The sequence below is a fragment of the Asterias amurensis genome, chromosome 16 (genome assembly GCF_032118995.1).
Source record: "Asterias amurensis chromosome 16, ASM3211899v1".
Classification (NCBI taxonomy): Eukaryota; Metazoa; Echinodermata; class Asteroidea; order Forcipulatida; family Asteriidae; genus Asterias; species Asterias amurensis.
In genome coordinates, this window is record NC_092663.1 from 17,665,941 (window position 1) to 17,682,303 (window position 16,363).

At 35.8% G+C, this 16,363-nt stretch overlaps 1 protein-coding gene across 3 annotated transcripts in view; it reads left to right on the top strand.

Moving 5' to 3' along the window:
* The first annotated feature begins 1,009 nt into the window (after positions 1–1,009).
* LOC139948607 (unconventional myosin-X-like) overlaps positions 1,010–16,363 on the top strand; it is a 50,979-nt gene continuing 35,625 nt past the window's right edge. For all 3 annotated transcript variants that reach the window (XM_071946792.1, XM_071946794.1, XM_071946793.1), the window contains exons 1-3: positions 1,010–1,166; positions 15,083–15,312; positions 16,128–16,315. In XM_071946792.1, coding sequence (XP_071802893.1) covers positions 15,196–15,312; positions 16,128–16,315 — 305 coding nt within the window. In that variant the 5' untranslated portion in view covers positions 1,010–1,166; positions 15,083–15,195. The remainder of the gene's footprint in view (positions 1,167–15,082; positions 15,313–16,127; positions 16,316–16,363) is intronic.

Below are 16,363 nucleotides of genomic sequence, written 5' to 3' on the forward strand. Positions count from 1 at the left end.
TGTTTGCCAATGAGTTATTATTTGTCGCTGTCTATTTGATGTAACTGTTTATTCCAATAATTAACTGGATCAGGAACTATTGCAACTTGAAGGAAGTGAAGTAGGTTTGTCATTTAGGTGTTTGTCTTTTACATTTGATTATTCACGCAGGCAAGTGCCTTGATGCCCCTTGAAACAGTCCAATAGAAGTTTCCAATTTCTTCATCGAGGTGCCCTTTACAATCGAGAAATCCCCTTCTTGCTCTTTCAAGAATGAAGCATGAAAACAATACTTAAAATCGGGATGTAAATGGCATGACGAGCGATTAAAAAAAACAATAATTGGAACAGACTTCAAAATGTGATGGTAAGTTCTTGAACTTGAGGAATGTCGGACAATTTCGTATTGCATAACAAATCTCCCAGAATTTGGCTTGGAATCTCTGGAATTCTTTATAGGATTGAAGGGGGGGGGGGGGTGTCTGTAAAAGAAATAGGTTGGAGAAACCCACTGCCTCACAGGCATGGGATCATCAGAATCAGCTTTCGAAAGTTTTCAAGAGAGGGCGCTTTTTCCGGTCACCGTTTGGTTGCAAACTTTTTACCATAACCCCGGATTTCCTTTTCTACGTGTTCGGGAATCGGGAACAACTTGCAATACTGGCCAAACTTGTCCTTTATTATTTGTAGTTGTCCACACAATTTTTCAGTCATAAATCTAAGACGATGATACAAGCAAAATAATTCTGCAGCAGGGCGCTGACCTATATTTGCATTACTTTGTTTTTCTCAAAAATCGTTTTTGTTGACCATGATGCCATAATTAACAAATCGACTGTTTTCTGGGTAATCGGGAAGTCACTTTCGAGAGTGGAAAGTTGTCAATGCGCATGCGCTAAACTTCACCCCCACCCAAATTTTGTAGGAAGTTGTGTCTCTTTTGCATGTACACATACATTTGTACACATGATTGTACATGTACATACACCAGTAGACGTTCATTGATGATGTACACACAGCAGCATCCATATAATATACACGGAAAGTACGCAGATAACATTGCATGCCAATGAAATAGTCAGTCAGCTGTATGCTGTGTGTGCGGTCGGTTGGCTATCGTCAGTTTACTGTCTTGTCGAGTATGGGGAATTATCAATAGTATAGGAGGAAGAATGAATTGTTAACCGGTAAGTTGGATTTTTTTGTGATATGATTTTACATAACGACATGATAGGGTAATATTGGCTAGTTGTGAACATACTTTTTGTTCCTCATTGTGCTTCACCCTGTGAGTTTTTCTAGCTTTGAAAAACGTCTGCTAACCACACTGCAGCTGAAAGTTGGTCTTCCTCTCCGTGCCTCAGATTGCGGTATGTGGTTCGAGGTCCGAGGAGTCTTATGTAGTCTAGTCTTAGACGTGTTAAAGACAAATGTGACTGTAGTTAAACCAGATATTTTGTAACAATGACTGTTGGGACGTAAGCTCATTGAATTATTGGAGTGATTTACGTATATTTGAAGAGAAGGTTTGGATATTTACAAACGTATACTGTCACACAACGGTCACACTGTGTAACTGTAAAAGGTGTACATTTACAACTTCCCGGAAGTGGCTGTTATCCGCGTACTGTGCACACACCGACCGGCGAGGAGAAGATATAAACCCTTCTGACAGCAGTAGCTTAAATTCACTGGTATTTCCTTCACGGTAGAAACATGTAGTAAGTATTATTCCTACTAGATACAGTTATTATTAATCAAAAGGGCACAAGACTTTCGATTGATAAAAACATTTCTTGTTTTATACATTTTATTCAGACTTGGTTAAACAAAATTAATTATTTTAAAAACATGGAGTCACGGTGAACTTTTTCTTTGATTTGTATCTTTGTTTGTAAATGTGTTTTTTTTTTTTTTTTTTTATGTGTTTTTGTAATGCTGTGCCATTCTGTAATCTGGTGCGGGACATTTTCTAATTTTTTGTTACCAAATTGCTGATCTTTGAGGTTGAAATTCTATCTATTTCCTGAGAAGTTTTACGGCATTGAATTTTGCTTTTTTGATTGCTGATAATATAAACAATTATATATTTAAAAGTTTGAAGAAAATTAATATCAAAAACTTGGTCAGACCATCTTGTATGAAGTGAAGTGTCAACTGACGCTTAATAATCATGAATGATAACATTTCCGCAGAATATAGCACTGGTGCAAAGGGTCAATCCAATTTAACAGCAGAATAACTTCACAGGTATTTGCTCATCATTATTGAGAAAGCTCAATTAGAGTCATCCATGCATGGTCTATATTAGGAGTAAAATCTGCCCGATTCATGCTCCAGTGCTACATCCATTACATATTAAGTTCCGTGACCTTTGGAAAAGAAAAAAGAAAGACAGGATAGAAATTGCAGTGTTATCAGTTTCTCAGAGTCAGGAGCCCATGATTGATTCATACAAGAAAAGGAAGCAGATCTCTATCTGGTCTTTATCTACAACAGTAGAAATAATTTATATCATTAAACCAAATAAGGCATTTACTCTGCACGTATTTGATTGTTTCAAATGTGAGTTGGACGGCTTGTTTAAAGGCACTGGATAATTACTCAAAATATTACGCAGCTTACTTACCTGGTAAGGAGCAACGGAGATCTACTGAAAACATTGTGAGAAATGGCTCCCTCTGAAGATATACTATGTAGTTAAACTTTAAAAAAAAATATTTTCTCTTAAATATATTTGAAAAGAAAAGAGTTCAGGCCTGAAGCCTTTTTGGGCATCTGAAAGCACACAAAACAAGGTGTTTTTCTCTCATTATTCTCTTGCAACTTTAATCAATGTTTACTCCAAATTTGTACAGATTTGTTGTAATTTAAAGATGTCCAAGGCCTTACATGTAAGTGCTTCTGTTAATTGAATTACTCATTTTCGCCACTTGAAGCTGCTTTGTACTTAAATAGCTTTCCAAATGAAAACAATTTTGAAGGCAAAAGTTCACTTTGTGTCAGTGATTGAGTTTGTTATTGTCCAGTTGTTGCCTAGTTACCAGAGACCACTGTTAAGAACCCAGCAAGGAGCCCATCATGTCAATTTGTTGGCATTCCTCAAACCAGAAGGTAGCAACTTAGCAAGTTGTACTCAAACTTCTATGGGTTTTTGTGAACATTAGTTTGTTTAATACATTGTAGTTGTTTGTTTGGAAAAGTTTCCATTTGGCGCCACCACTTTTTCATTCAATATGAAATAATATAGTATCTAATTTACCTCAATGAGATCTTTTTGTAAATATGAGTGAAAAAGTGGTGGCGCCAAACGGAAAGTTATCAGTTTATTTGTTTCTTAATAAATATTAATTAATTTTTACGAGGGATAAGTCACAGTTTATACAGTATGGATGCTTGTAGGGTATTCTTAATACATGCTATTGTAGGGAGTACCTGTCTGTGTTTTTGTTTGTACATTTTCTAAGTAAATTTTCAGAAAGAGTTAGATAGAGTTGTAAAGCTCACTGCATATAATACATCTGGTGGTGAAATATAATAAATCCCTAGTGTGATCATAGAGGAAGGACAGTGATTGGAAGCCATTGTATTTTATTTTACACATGGAGACTGCTGGGATAAATGGAAGGAAAAATGACAAGGGAAAAAGTGGAGCAGGGACCTGTGTAAGGAGGGTAGGGCAACACAACATGTAGGTTAATAGGTTTTTAAAAATATAGTGCTATTAAAAGCTCTTTGATAGTCTGTAATTCATTTCTTAAAGAAATTATGTGTCTCCCTTTAAAGGTTCTTGTTCAAGGGACAGTGTGTCCAGCCCTGGAGGCACCTGAGTTCCATTCTTCTGGTCATTGTCTTGGAATCTCATGAAATGTTCTTGTTTCAAAAAATTGAAACGATCCCTTTTGACTTATGACTATTGACTATTTTGACTTTTGACTATTCTTTTACTGAGAAGAAAATGCCTTGCACAAGGAATGAATGGTTAGGTGTTAGTGTTGTCATCTAAATTCATCATCCAGTATCCATTAGTGCATTGAATTATTGACATATAGAGTGTACATGGGCTGAGCTTGAACAGGTCCCACTTAATTGTGTGGTCTGTCAAACCACCAGGCTCTTCCCATTTCCCTCAGTGCATGCTCTATGGTGCAACCATGGTACAGCAATGGTGCAATGATGGATATTTTTACTCTGACCATAGAGCAAGCTCTGACAAAGTGACATCATTAACTGGTATCAATCAATATCAGAAGAAGTTCATTCTGGAATGAGTTCAGTGAAGTATTATATTAACACTGTTACCTTTAAAAAACATAGGGTACACAGCACCTTCTATGCTGTTTACCAAAGACCTTTCCCTACCCTTTGTCCCAATTCAACTGTTTCATGCTCTATTTACAAATGGAGGCTTAATGCATGGACTAGTCTAAATCATGGTCTAATCACCTCCATGGTCTGATGGAAGGAATGTCTGATACTGTGAATGTGATGGTGGTCTATCGGAATGGTTTTAAGTCAGAACAACATTACCCATGTGTATGCTTTGAAGTGTTTGAAATAAAAATTGTACAGTTTCAGTTAAATTGTTTCACAACCCCTTTACAACAGTGGATGTGTCCTCGCCTCGTTTCGTGTACAGAACCAATACTTGTATCGCTAAAAAATGTTGGCGTGTCGGTGCTTTGCTTAATCGCCTTATTATGATTTGAAGAAGGGCATCTAGGCCTAAATGGGACTTTTAATTTTGAAAATTGTGCATCTAAATAAAGTGAATCATCATGCATGAGTTGTCATCTTTCACAAAACATTCTGTCATCATTGATGGAATTTCCTTACGATGGTGGTGGCCACATGTGTGTTCTTGTAAGATGGCTGCTTCCTAAGTCACACCTTACAGGACTTTTATTATGGTGAATGATTTATGTTTAAATTAGTTGGCTCTAGGGTAAGCCGTTCATATAATAATGGTCTACTGAAGATCAAGGTCATTAGTGTGTGTACAGAATGGAGTATGTGGCACGTACTCTAATATTGTATTTTGCGTTTGTTTACCATGTAATTTTCTGCTTGAAAAAAAAATGTGTTGAACTCTGTTATTCTTGGGTATAAAAATGAGTCTCAACTCTAATTGTATCGTTGCATTTATTTTACTACACCAAATTCTGCTTTTTGAACTCCGCTGACAAATTGTGTCATTCCTTGTCTATTTCTAATTGAATAAGTTCCCCAACTTCAGTATTCTGTGGTAGGCCTATGAGTCTGATAACGTATTTTAATCATAACAAGGTGTAGCTCATCCTTGTGTTGTCCAAAACATCTGCACAAGGTCCCTACATTAATTGGAAACATTGCAATTGCATCAGTCATCATTAACTCTGGATTAGGCTACTCTACAGGAAATAGCAGAGTGAATGCTGAAGATGATAACCCAGACTTCAATTAGCTCCATAATTGGTGAATGTACAGTACAGTTGTAACCGATCATCACAATTATGCAACGATGAACACTATCTGAGAAGGAAAGTGGAAAAAGTTACATTACATTACAGGTCTGATACTTCAAGGAGGCAATGGAAGCGATTGCCTCCATGCCCCCTGGTCATTGTCTTTGTGCCCTGGAAATGCTCTGGTAGAAATTTACAATTTCCTCGTAGGGCATGTAGGGAGCTCTATACCTAGGAGAAAATGCCCTTGGTGCCCTTGCCCTTTCAAAAACAAAGCATACAGGCCTCACATTAAGTTTGAACAGCCCTTTGGTGAAAGCTTCTCTTTCAATATCAGGTGCAACATTTACATGAAGTTAATAAAGTAACACTAGCATCAAGCCTTGAGTGTCTAGAATTTCTTCTCATTTTCCTAGATTGTAAATTGCTTCAAATCAAAGTTGAAGTTATTGACAGAAGTAAAGTAAGATCCACCTTTAAAATCTTTATGGCTTGTCAACATGATGATCAAATGTATACATACTACAGTATTTCAAGTAAATAGCATAGGGAAAGGCTGTGGTTATTTCTCTTTACTGTATAAGGAAGCCTTTGGCAATGTATCGGTTGATTCAAGTACTAACAATTCCCAGCTACAGTACAGTGGTTAGAGTGTATTTATTTCCCTCCTCAGGCAATCTACAATTTCAGTTTCAAAAAGGTTGATGAAAAATAAATAGCGTAACTGCTCTTTGAAGGGCTTCAAACAAGGGCAATGTTTGTTTTTGTTGGTGCTCAGTTTTGTTTTTGTTTATAAAAGGTTTAGCTGACAAACTCTACCTTGGGTGAAAAAGTGTTGATTTAACCTCATTTTTAGAATGACTAAAAGGTTAATCACAACATCAGACTTGGGTTTGGACACTGCTGCTTGAATTTCTCTAAGGGAAGATTAAACAAGGACCCTGTTAGGCCCCATACAGCAAGTACACATTTGCAGAAGTTACTGATTGAGCCTAAGCTGAAGCTGTAGCCAGAACTGTAGGCGTAGCCAAAGCTGTAGCCATGATTTACAATAAGACCATAGACCTATAAATAATTCATCAGAATGGAACAAGGAAACATACTGTAGATAATGCAAAGAATATTATTGTTTCTATATTCCTTGTTTTGATGGGCCACCATTTTGTGAATTGTCACCCGTATGGTAACATTAACTACTGTACACTTATCCATGGAGGTAGCATGATTTATCACAGCCTTTAATGAGGATGATTAACACACTTGGCATTCAAACATAAACCACCAACCTTCTGTATTGAGACAATCATTATTGCATTCTAAACGCACAGAAATGAAAAGGAAGCCAAGTTGAATACAGTCGACTCTCATATAACTTTTACAAGTAAATTACTGACAAGAAAGAGGTAGTTCCTTCAAGGAAGTTGAAGGCAAGTTTGTCTGGATGCTCTTGAAACTGCTGGCTGAATTATCAAGCTTTATAATTACCCTTAGGGGCTTCACCACTCATTCCGAAACTATTCAAATGATAAAAACCTATTGCATTGACAGTACACTGTTTTAGACTAGCCCTAGAAGAATGTCAAATGTAGGCTACTGTATGAACCATGTAGCACAGTATTGTACACTTTTGGTAGAGAATTGTTCTCCTGTTCCGTGTATTGCTTTTCTACAGGGCCCCCAGGGAGAACAGTGTTTTTACACTGATGGGGCAACCCTGTATAAATAATACTTAATAATAAAATAATAATAATAGAATTAGAGAATACCAATTTTGAAGACGATCAAACCAAACAGAAAAACAACTTTGATTATTTATAAAAACACTATGGATCCAATGTATACTGTTCTGAGTATTTGTTCAATGTTTACACACTAATTTGTTCACTGCAAGCCTTCATCAATAAATCTATCTTATTATTTGTTTTACAGCTAAAGGTTAGTAGATTAATGACTACTATATCTTTGACATGTTTGCATTTTGATTTCTTAGTTTGGATTCAAACTCTGTACACTGTGTAGTGATTTGTGTTAATTCTACTGCAGTAAGATGCATCTAATTCTTTGGTGTCACAGTATGGAGTTGAAAAGACCATTCATAATTACCTCAGACAGCTTCGCTATTCCTATTGGCGGAGAGCGCGTCGCATGGGTGTGTATAAACCTTTGATTATGACCAGTAAAAAGTGTTGAAACATGGGCGTGACACGCGAGCTTGCACCTGTGATTATAAAACAGTTTCTTCATTCCTATTGGTCGAGAGCAACGTAACAGTTGTGCCACATCACGCGATACGCGCGGCGCGACAGCATTCCCTTATAAGGAGTTGTTTACCCGAGGGCGGCGGAGGGCCTTACCATAGGTGGAGGGGTGTTGTATTGAAAGAAATCATTAAACAATTATAATTTTTGCATTTATTTTAATTTTTGACCCAAAGTGTTGATGTTTTTTTACCTAAAAAGGTATTTATGAATGGGAATCAAAGTGTGTTGCATCGGGTTTATACCCGCCAAGGCCCTGGTTCTTGATAATTTATCTCAACTTCGTCTTGGTAAAATTATCAAGAACCGGGCCTCGTTGGGATTAAAACATTAGTTGAAAACCTCTTAACCACACATTGATTCCCTTAATAATAGGATCACTTCTGTACTTTAATCCATTGTTCATGTACATTGACATTCCTTTCAAATGTTTAATTCCTTTCCACCACCACATTCCAACAGAGATTTTATTGTCTTGTTTCCCCAGGAAGGAGCCAGGGTCACACTTTAATGGTGTGCCTTTGAAGTCCTTCAATACCACAAGGTGTGATTCACTATGTACACAAATCTACTGTTGATGTGTGCTTAGAGGTAGCCTCATGATGGGTCTAATTGTTGTTCTTTGTAAACTTCAATAATTCATTTAAGGATTATCAATAGAATTAGTTTGTACTTGATTGAGTTTAAATAATGATAATACTGGATTCAATGGTGAGTTTCTTGTTTTGTTCAGAACTTACAAAATTAAATATGATTGTTCTGAAACAATCTATCGGATCAAAAGCCAGCTTTTGTAGCTTTTGTAATTAAAGAAGGAAACAACTTGATTTGACAGCTTGACATGATGCAAATCATATTCAATGTGTATACAATATTGTAACTTAATATTGAGTTTGCAAGTGCTCTGATTAAATGAAAGTGAGACCAAGTTTTTGAAAGTGATAGTCTCAACTCAAGAATTATATTTACTGCATGAATAATTTGTTAAAACCTGTGTCAATAATGTTTGTATTTTTAAAATAGTACACTGTGTATGGAATATAGCAGGCCTACTGATTGTCTGTCTGGAACTCCATGTAGTTACAACTATTTAACAGTGATAATGGTTTATAATACACAGCAAAATTAATTAAATAAATTGTACATTTACAAGGGCATCGGTCTTTAATTGGCAAGTATAACAATTGAATTATAATCAAAAGCATAAACTGTTCCTTTGGGCCATTGGAGTGTAAAATTAGCAGCAAACTCTCCATTGTACTGATATTAAATTTCAGCCATATTCCCTCTACAGACACTGCATTATGCATGTCATGAAACCGCTGAAGAAAAATCCATCATACCCACTTGGAAAATTCCTAACCTAGTAAGCCCTGATCTAGTCCGAGAATGGAGAGTATCTGAAATATGACACTAGAGAGATTTGACCTGAAGGCAAGCCATTTTTATTCACCAAAGTGATTCACCTTTTGATTGGGCAATACAGAAGCAGTTACAGGTTTGTTGATACCTTGTGGGAAAGGTTAATTGATAAGTAAACTAAATGCTTTTTGTTGCTGTTTGGGAAGTAAGAACTGAGGAGGGGACACGTTCATCAAGTAATTAAACCATTTTGTGCTATTTATTCTTATTTTTTAAATTTACGTCATCAGTCTTACATTAATAGCGAAAACTTTGATCAGCGCCCATCACTGCTTTCCATGGAGGCCCTCACTAAAAAAAAAAAATTGTATTCGTTAAAAACATTATTAGACTAACACAGACGTTCATCAACTAAGTTTAATTTCTTTTGCCAACCATATATTGTGTATTTTCTGGGATATCAGCGCAGTTGCATAAAAGCAAACATTTCTGCTGAAACTTTTTGCACTTTTTGCTGAAGGAAGTCTTGTTTTGAATTTGTCATATTCCTATGATATGCAAGTACAAAACCATTTAAGGAGTTGAACTTGTGTTCAAAAATCATATACAATACATAATGAAAGATTGTAAATGTGAAGAACCGAATTCCCCTTGATGTGTACCCTTTGAGCTTTGTACTAGTCCTTAATATTCTACACAAATCCAGAAATGGAAATGTGCATGAAAATATGAATGCATTTGTGAACACTGTGAGAATTCAGTTTGGTAGTTTCAGTACACAGAGCAAGGCATTAAAGGGGAATTTTGATATTGCTCATCAAACAAACTGTATGGGAGTGTTGCGCTTCATTTAATAATGTCTTAAAAATTCAATGTAGAGCGCTCTGATTGACTGATTTTGAAAGTGTTTTTATGTAGACAGTAATCCTTATCATGAGCGTGGTTTTCTTTCAACAACTAACAACCCATAGGCTATTGTAATGTAGTTCAAGGGTTTCTTTGAATTCCTAACCCTTGCAGACTTGACAGTAAGCTGGTCAGTAAACATTGTACAGCATACTGTTTCATTTAAGAGTTGTGGAGGCAAATGGCCTTCACTGTGTGGTTCACAGTGTACAACACATACAGTGCTTCAATGAACACTTCAAATGTGTTTAGTCAATAAAAACTACTTCAACGAAGGCCCTGGTGTTTTACTTGCTGATCAGGAAGTACATAACAATGAAGGAAAGCCTTCTATGATCTTAAAACACAAACGAACGACATTGTGTATGTTTTAACTTGGTGCTACTACATGTTCACGAATGTGAACCATGGAGAACCAAGGCTAAAGTCCTGTATAAGAAAAGTGGCAGTTTCATTCATGTTTTTGCTAGTCAATGACATCACTAGAACATGTACACTTTACTGCAGCGGGTAGAAATATTCAATCTGTCCAATAACAATCAATAACGTTCAATTGTATGTAAATAAATACAAATTGGAAACGAAGACCCTTTTGATTTGCTGTTTTTTTTTTTATTAAGTAAAACAAATTCATTTCCTGGTTTAGCAGGTACATGTTCATGTCATTGTTGTACATTGAACGATTGTTTTTGATGTTTTTGTTTTATGCCGTATAAAATATTAATTAAAATAGCAATTAATTTAAATGCTGTGTAACAAATTGCAGAAGAGATTTTCAAAGGTAGCTTCAAATGCGAGAGTACTTTGAATTTGCCTTTGATTTTGTCACCATAAGGAAAAAGCTGAGACTGTTGAAAGTGATGTTTATCAGCAGAGGGTGAAAGTGATGAGTTTTGGGATCTGTAGAAGGTTTTTATCATCTTAGGATACTGTTCTTATCATGGCAGAGATGGATTGAGGTGGAGCCAGCATGTCTTGTCCTACTGAGACACTAGACATCATCACTCTAGCTTGGAACTACTTTGTTGCTTCAACTGTTTCCTGACATTAAAACAACAGTCTCATAACCTGCAGTTCTGACATTGTGACATTTTATATGATGGATATCAAGAGAACGTTTTGAACCCATTTTGGGTTTTGGAAATATGCAGTTGGTTTTTAAATCTTGAGAGACAGTTCAACTTGAACAAATTACAAATTCCCTCAATGAGTCTTTTTTGTAGGCAGGCCAATTGATTTTGGACCTTAATGTTCAACAGTAATTTGTTTCTTCCAAATGAAACTCGTTTAAGACGTTTGCCTGGGTGGTTTGATTCAATTAATGATGATTGTTGTTTCTAAATTAAGGTTGCTTGAGACTTGAAACAAGATTAAGGGTCAGTGGATCTATAAACATCACACATTGGTCTCTGCAATCAATAAGAAGTACATACACCAAGATAAACAAACATGCTGCAAAAAAAACCACAGACAAAAACTGAAACAAAACATACAGTAAATTAGATTGTTTAAAAACAGAGACATAGCAAATTTAGCACCTTGGACTTGAGTTGGCAATTTTATTTACATGTTCATCAACACTCTTGAACATTTAAAAGTTAAAGAATAATGATGAAAATAGCTGTCTTGATTGGAACCAAGCAAATTAGGCTAATGTATGCTGTGTAGGTATTTTTATACCTGAAGATGGAATGACATTCCACCATAGGCAGCAAAAGTCTACTGATACTAGACCATCACTCATCTTTGGGAAAAATATAACATTAAGCTTCTGAACAAAATTCCATTAAATCAAAATTACTGCGGAGTTAAGTATTCTGTCACTCATCAAAGAAGAAGAAGAAGGCTATATCCTGACAGTATGTGAAAACTGTGATTCATGATTGGAGTATAGGTTAGTTTCTTATTCCTTGCACACCTCCATCTTATTATTATTGAAGATTCTTTGAATTGTCTCGGTCATCGACAGGAGTTTCCAATCTACTGGGTGAGGGATGGACGCTTCTAGGTGAGGGATGGTCACTCAACAGTGTGTCATTAGTGGTGGGATAGTAGTAGAGTCATGAACTGTAGAGATTGACAATTTCATCCAATGGTGTAGCCGGGCCTATAAACACTCATCTTGGTCATTATTCAGCTGATTGAAATATTCAGGTTGCCTTGTGAACTGGACAAACCTACTACAGTATTACTACAAAAACTACTTTTATGCGATGTAATGTCTTTCTTCTTTGTTTGAAGCCATGGGTTTATCTTCTGCTTCGATTTAACTACATCTATGTTTTATCTTCAGACAAACTTGAATTCTTTTTTGTCCTGCACTATTGTTTGGACCAACAAAACCAAACTGAGGCTGGAAAGAATTCAGTCTGGTTTATCTTTCTGAGATGTAAATTACTACAATGTCATGGTGAGTACGAGGAACATGGCAAAGATGGCCGCGCAGTCGGTAACAGTCTTTCGTTGTTCAGAATCTCCTTGTCAAGGAAGTGTTGATGACATAGTGTGAGGTTTGCACTCTTGGTTATGTGATTAATGAATCTCATCTGTCTCAGATAATTAAAAAATTATTGTAATCTTGAACCTGATGAATATCTGATGCAGGTCATAATCAGTCAACCCTGACTTCTTACTGTTTGGATTACGGGTAGACCATGAAGGAAACTGTATTTAAGATTGCTACCAATGTCTTATAAATAAACACGGTTGAAAAATGCATTCTTGACCAGCTGACAGGATAGAGCAGCAGTCATGATTGTTATCAACATGAAGTGTAATTAGTCTTCAGGAATCAGAGAGCTTACCATTCAAAGTAGTACATCAAATATACAGCAAGGTGATTTATGGCTCAGTTGAAAACACTGCTTCTGGATCAGGTTAATTGGGTTTAGGCTTTATTCACTTCGCAAAAAATTTGACTTGTTCATATTTCTTTTTGTATGAATAAATGTATGTTGAGGAATGAGTGTTACTGCACAGAAAAAAATAAATCATGTGTATTTAAAAGCTACATCTACTGTATGTATCATCTTCTTACACTACAGTGAAAATAACATTTTTAAAATAAGAATATGACGTGATATAACAATTAGCATAAAGGCTAGATGTACTGTAATGTATGTATCCTCTTCTTATACAGTAAAATGAACATTTTGATAAAAATTATGGCATACCAAACCACTAATTAACATAAATGCTTAAGAAAAAGATGACTTATTTAAAATGTAAACAGTATTGATTGCTTTTACATTTGAGACAATTGAGCCTGGCAGTACATTGTTTATTATTATAGAGGTTGAATTTATTATTGATATTGTATCTGTGACCTGTCATCTGGTGCCTTCCTTGAAACTCTCTCATATTGTTGTAATGACACGCTGTGTGCCTCCATCATTTGCCGCTACATACAAGTATAAGGGATCATCAACCGATCTATATACTTCATCCCGTCATTTGATGGCAATTTTTTTACAACCAGATACTTGAATCCCTAATGGTGAGTATCAGGTGCTCCAAAATCACACAATTCCAGATGTACGGCTAATGTGTCTTTTTTGTTCTGGACAGTGTCTTTATTTTACAAATTTTGAGTATTTTGCTCTTGAATTAAAGAATTCTACATTCATGATTAATTTGGGTTGGTTCCTAGTGTAGTCGTGTATTTCACCGGTTAGTAGTGATTTTTTCCTTGTACGCAAGCGAAGTCCATGTTATTAAGCATACAGCCCTTTAACAGTAACACAACTACATGTAGCACATAAATTCAGCGCTAGCACAGTAAGCGCAGAGTAGGGTGGTAAGCAGAGCCATGAAATTGGACTTGTATGTGTACTGATTACAAAAAGGTGATGAGTAGTTTTCCTTTAGTGATTCGTAACTCAAGTACTGATTTATCCCCGCATGATTTATCTCATGAAATAAAACCCAAGCTGTACAGAATACCAGCAAGATGAATTAATCAAACAGTGAATCATACCATCCTCTTGAATTAAATACAAGTGTGTACATTTAAGTCAAAGAATTCTACATTCATGATTTATTGGGGTTGGTTCCTAGTGAAGTTGTGTTGTTTTATAGCTCGAAGTAATGCATACCTGTAGATCGCCTTGTTAGAATAAAAGATAGTACAGTAAACATGTATTACACATAAGGCAGGATCTTCCTAAAAGATATTGAATTTCAAATGACTCCAGCTTACATAAATGTAGATTGGAAATTGACCTGGAATTAATTGCAGGGTAAAAAAAGGTCAAAATCCATGGCGATATCCTGGAGTCACGAAAATGTAATGGATACCTGAATATCAAAAACAAAAATGATACAAATGCAGTTTTTTCTAGTCAAGAAAACTGATACTGTTTTTCCTACATGATGATTTTTGTTCTGTGTGTGGGATTGAAACAAGAGTACTATTACTAATTAGAGATTTGTGATTTTACTCCCAACCTTAGACTTGAATGTGAGACTTTGAGGTAAGCAGTTCTCTATATATGAAATGTTTAATAGCTGAACTGTGGCAACAAGAATTACTGTCAATCAGTAAAGGTGCTCAGAAATACTGTAGAAATAATGTAAATTAACAAAATAGTCAATTAGTACAGTCAAACTTTTCCACAATCACTTATTTCAATCTGAAAACAAAACTACATTTGTATAGTTAAACACTTTCTGTAGTAAGGGTGTACAATTGTACATGACAAAGTAATTGTATTGTTTTGTTCAGTCCAACTGAATTCCTTGTTTAATCAGTGTATACATATGGCATGCCATTTTCAACTGACTTTCAGATGTTAACTTTGCTAGCACTGTATACTTGGTACTTTCCCGAGTTCTGTAAAACAAATCACATGCATTACTCAGGTGGGATTTGAACCCACAACCTTTGCTATTGCCAGAGCAGTGACCTACAAACCAGACCACCGAAAAACTGCCTCAAGCCACTGGGCAATCTCAGTGGGTAATAACCAAAATAAATATTTGTTATCCCTGACTTCAGTTGGTTCCTCTTATTGTTGATAAAAGTGCTGTAGAAAACTCTACAGAGTTAAATGAGTGTCTTTTCATTATAAACAATGGTTAGTATTGCTACTAACAGTCTGTATATTATTAACTGTAAGTTTATTTGTTTTGCAGGCTTTCTGACCGTACAGACTAACCATTGGACAATCCACATGTGGATTGATTGAACAGTAGCCATCCATTCTGTGGTTTCTTGTCAAAGAGAAGGAGTGAATTGATCAGTAACCATGGCGATACACCATTCACCATCCGTTGGCCTGGAGGATATGGCTAAACTAACAGATCTCAAAGACGATAGTATATTGGAGAATCTAAAGTTACGCTATGAACATGACCAGATTTATGTAAGTTAATATTATAAGACTTCCCTACAGTTCGTAATTTTACCTCTCAGTCTCTAGTGTTTGTCTTTGTGAGTTTTGTAATAATAGAGTAAACAGTGACCTTGTCTGTTGAAATATTCACATATAAACAGATAATGTAATTGGAAATAAACAAAGCAGTGGTTTCATTGATATATATCAGACTAGTAATCAGAACTTGTCCTGTGAAACAATATTGAAGCGTAGACTTGCTTTCAAGCCAGAAAAATAGCACACTCCTTTTGTGTGTTTTTAAAATGGTGATCAACACAGATTTTTCTCCTATGGCCTTACAATGCTTGTTGTGGTCAAGTTCTAAGGTTACATTTGTATTCCTTGCCTTCTGCAAGTTGATCAACTAGGATCTATATGAAAATGAAGCCTGTGAGTTGAATTGACTCTGGCACTCTCATTTCAGTCAAGACATTTTACAAATTGAGGCCTTAAGGAATCAAATGAAAGAAGAGAACCTCTCCCCTTGATCAAAAATAAAATGCTAAGGGGAAGATATTTTGGTTTTGATCTTTTAAAGGTACACAATCATGGGCTGTAGCACAACTAGGCTAATAACAACAACACATAAACATCATTAAATAATTAAACACCATCACTAGATTGGTATTTTGAAGTACACTGGAAATGGTCACCCTTATTTGTAAACCACAGTTGGAGAAGTTTGTTGGTATGCTGATGATGAAAGGTGAAAATATTCCTCACGTTCTTAGCTTCTTGCATCAGGTAGAAATTTATTTGATAATTAACAAAGTAACCTTAAAGTGTTTTGTTTTCTCCTTCAGACTTACATTGGTTCAATCCTTGCCGCCCTCAATCCCTACAAGAGTATCCCAAGTAACTATGAGAAAGATGTGATGCTTGCTTACAACAAACGTCATATAGGTGAACTACCGCCACACATCTATGCCATCGCTAATGATTGTTATTACTCAATGTGGAAACGCAATGATAACCAGTGTGTCTTAATTAGGTAAGAACAATTAAAATTGATTAATATATGTAGATACTGGCCATCAAC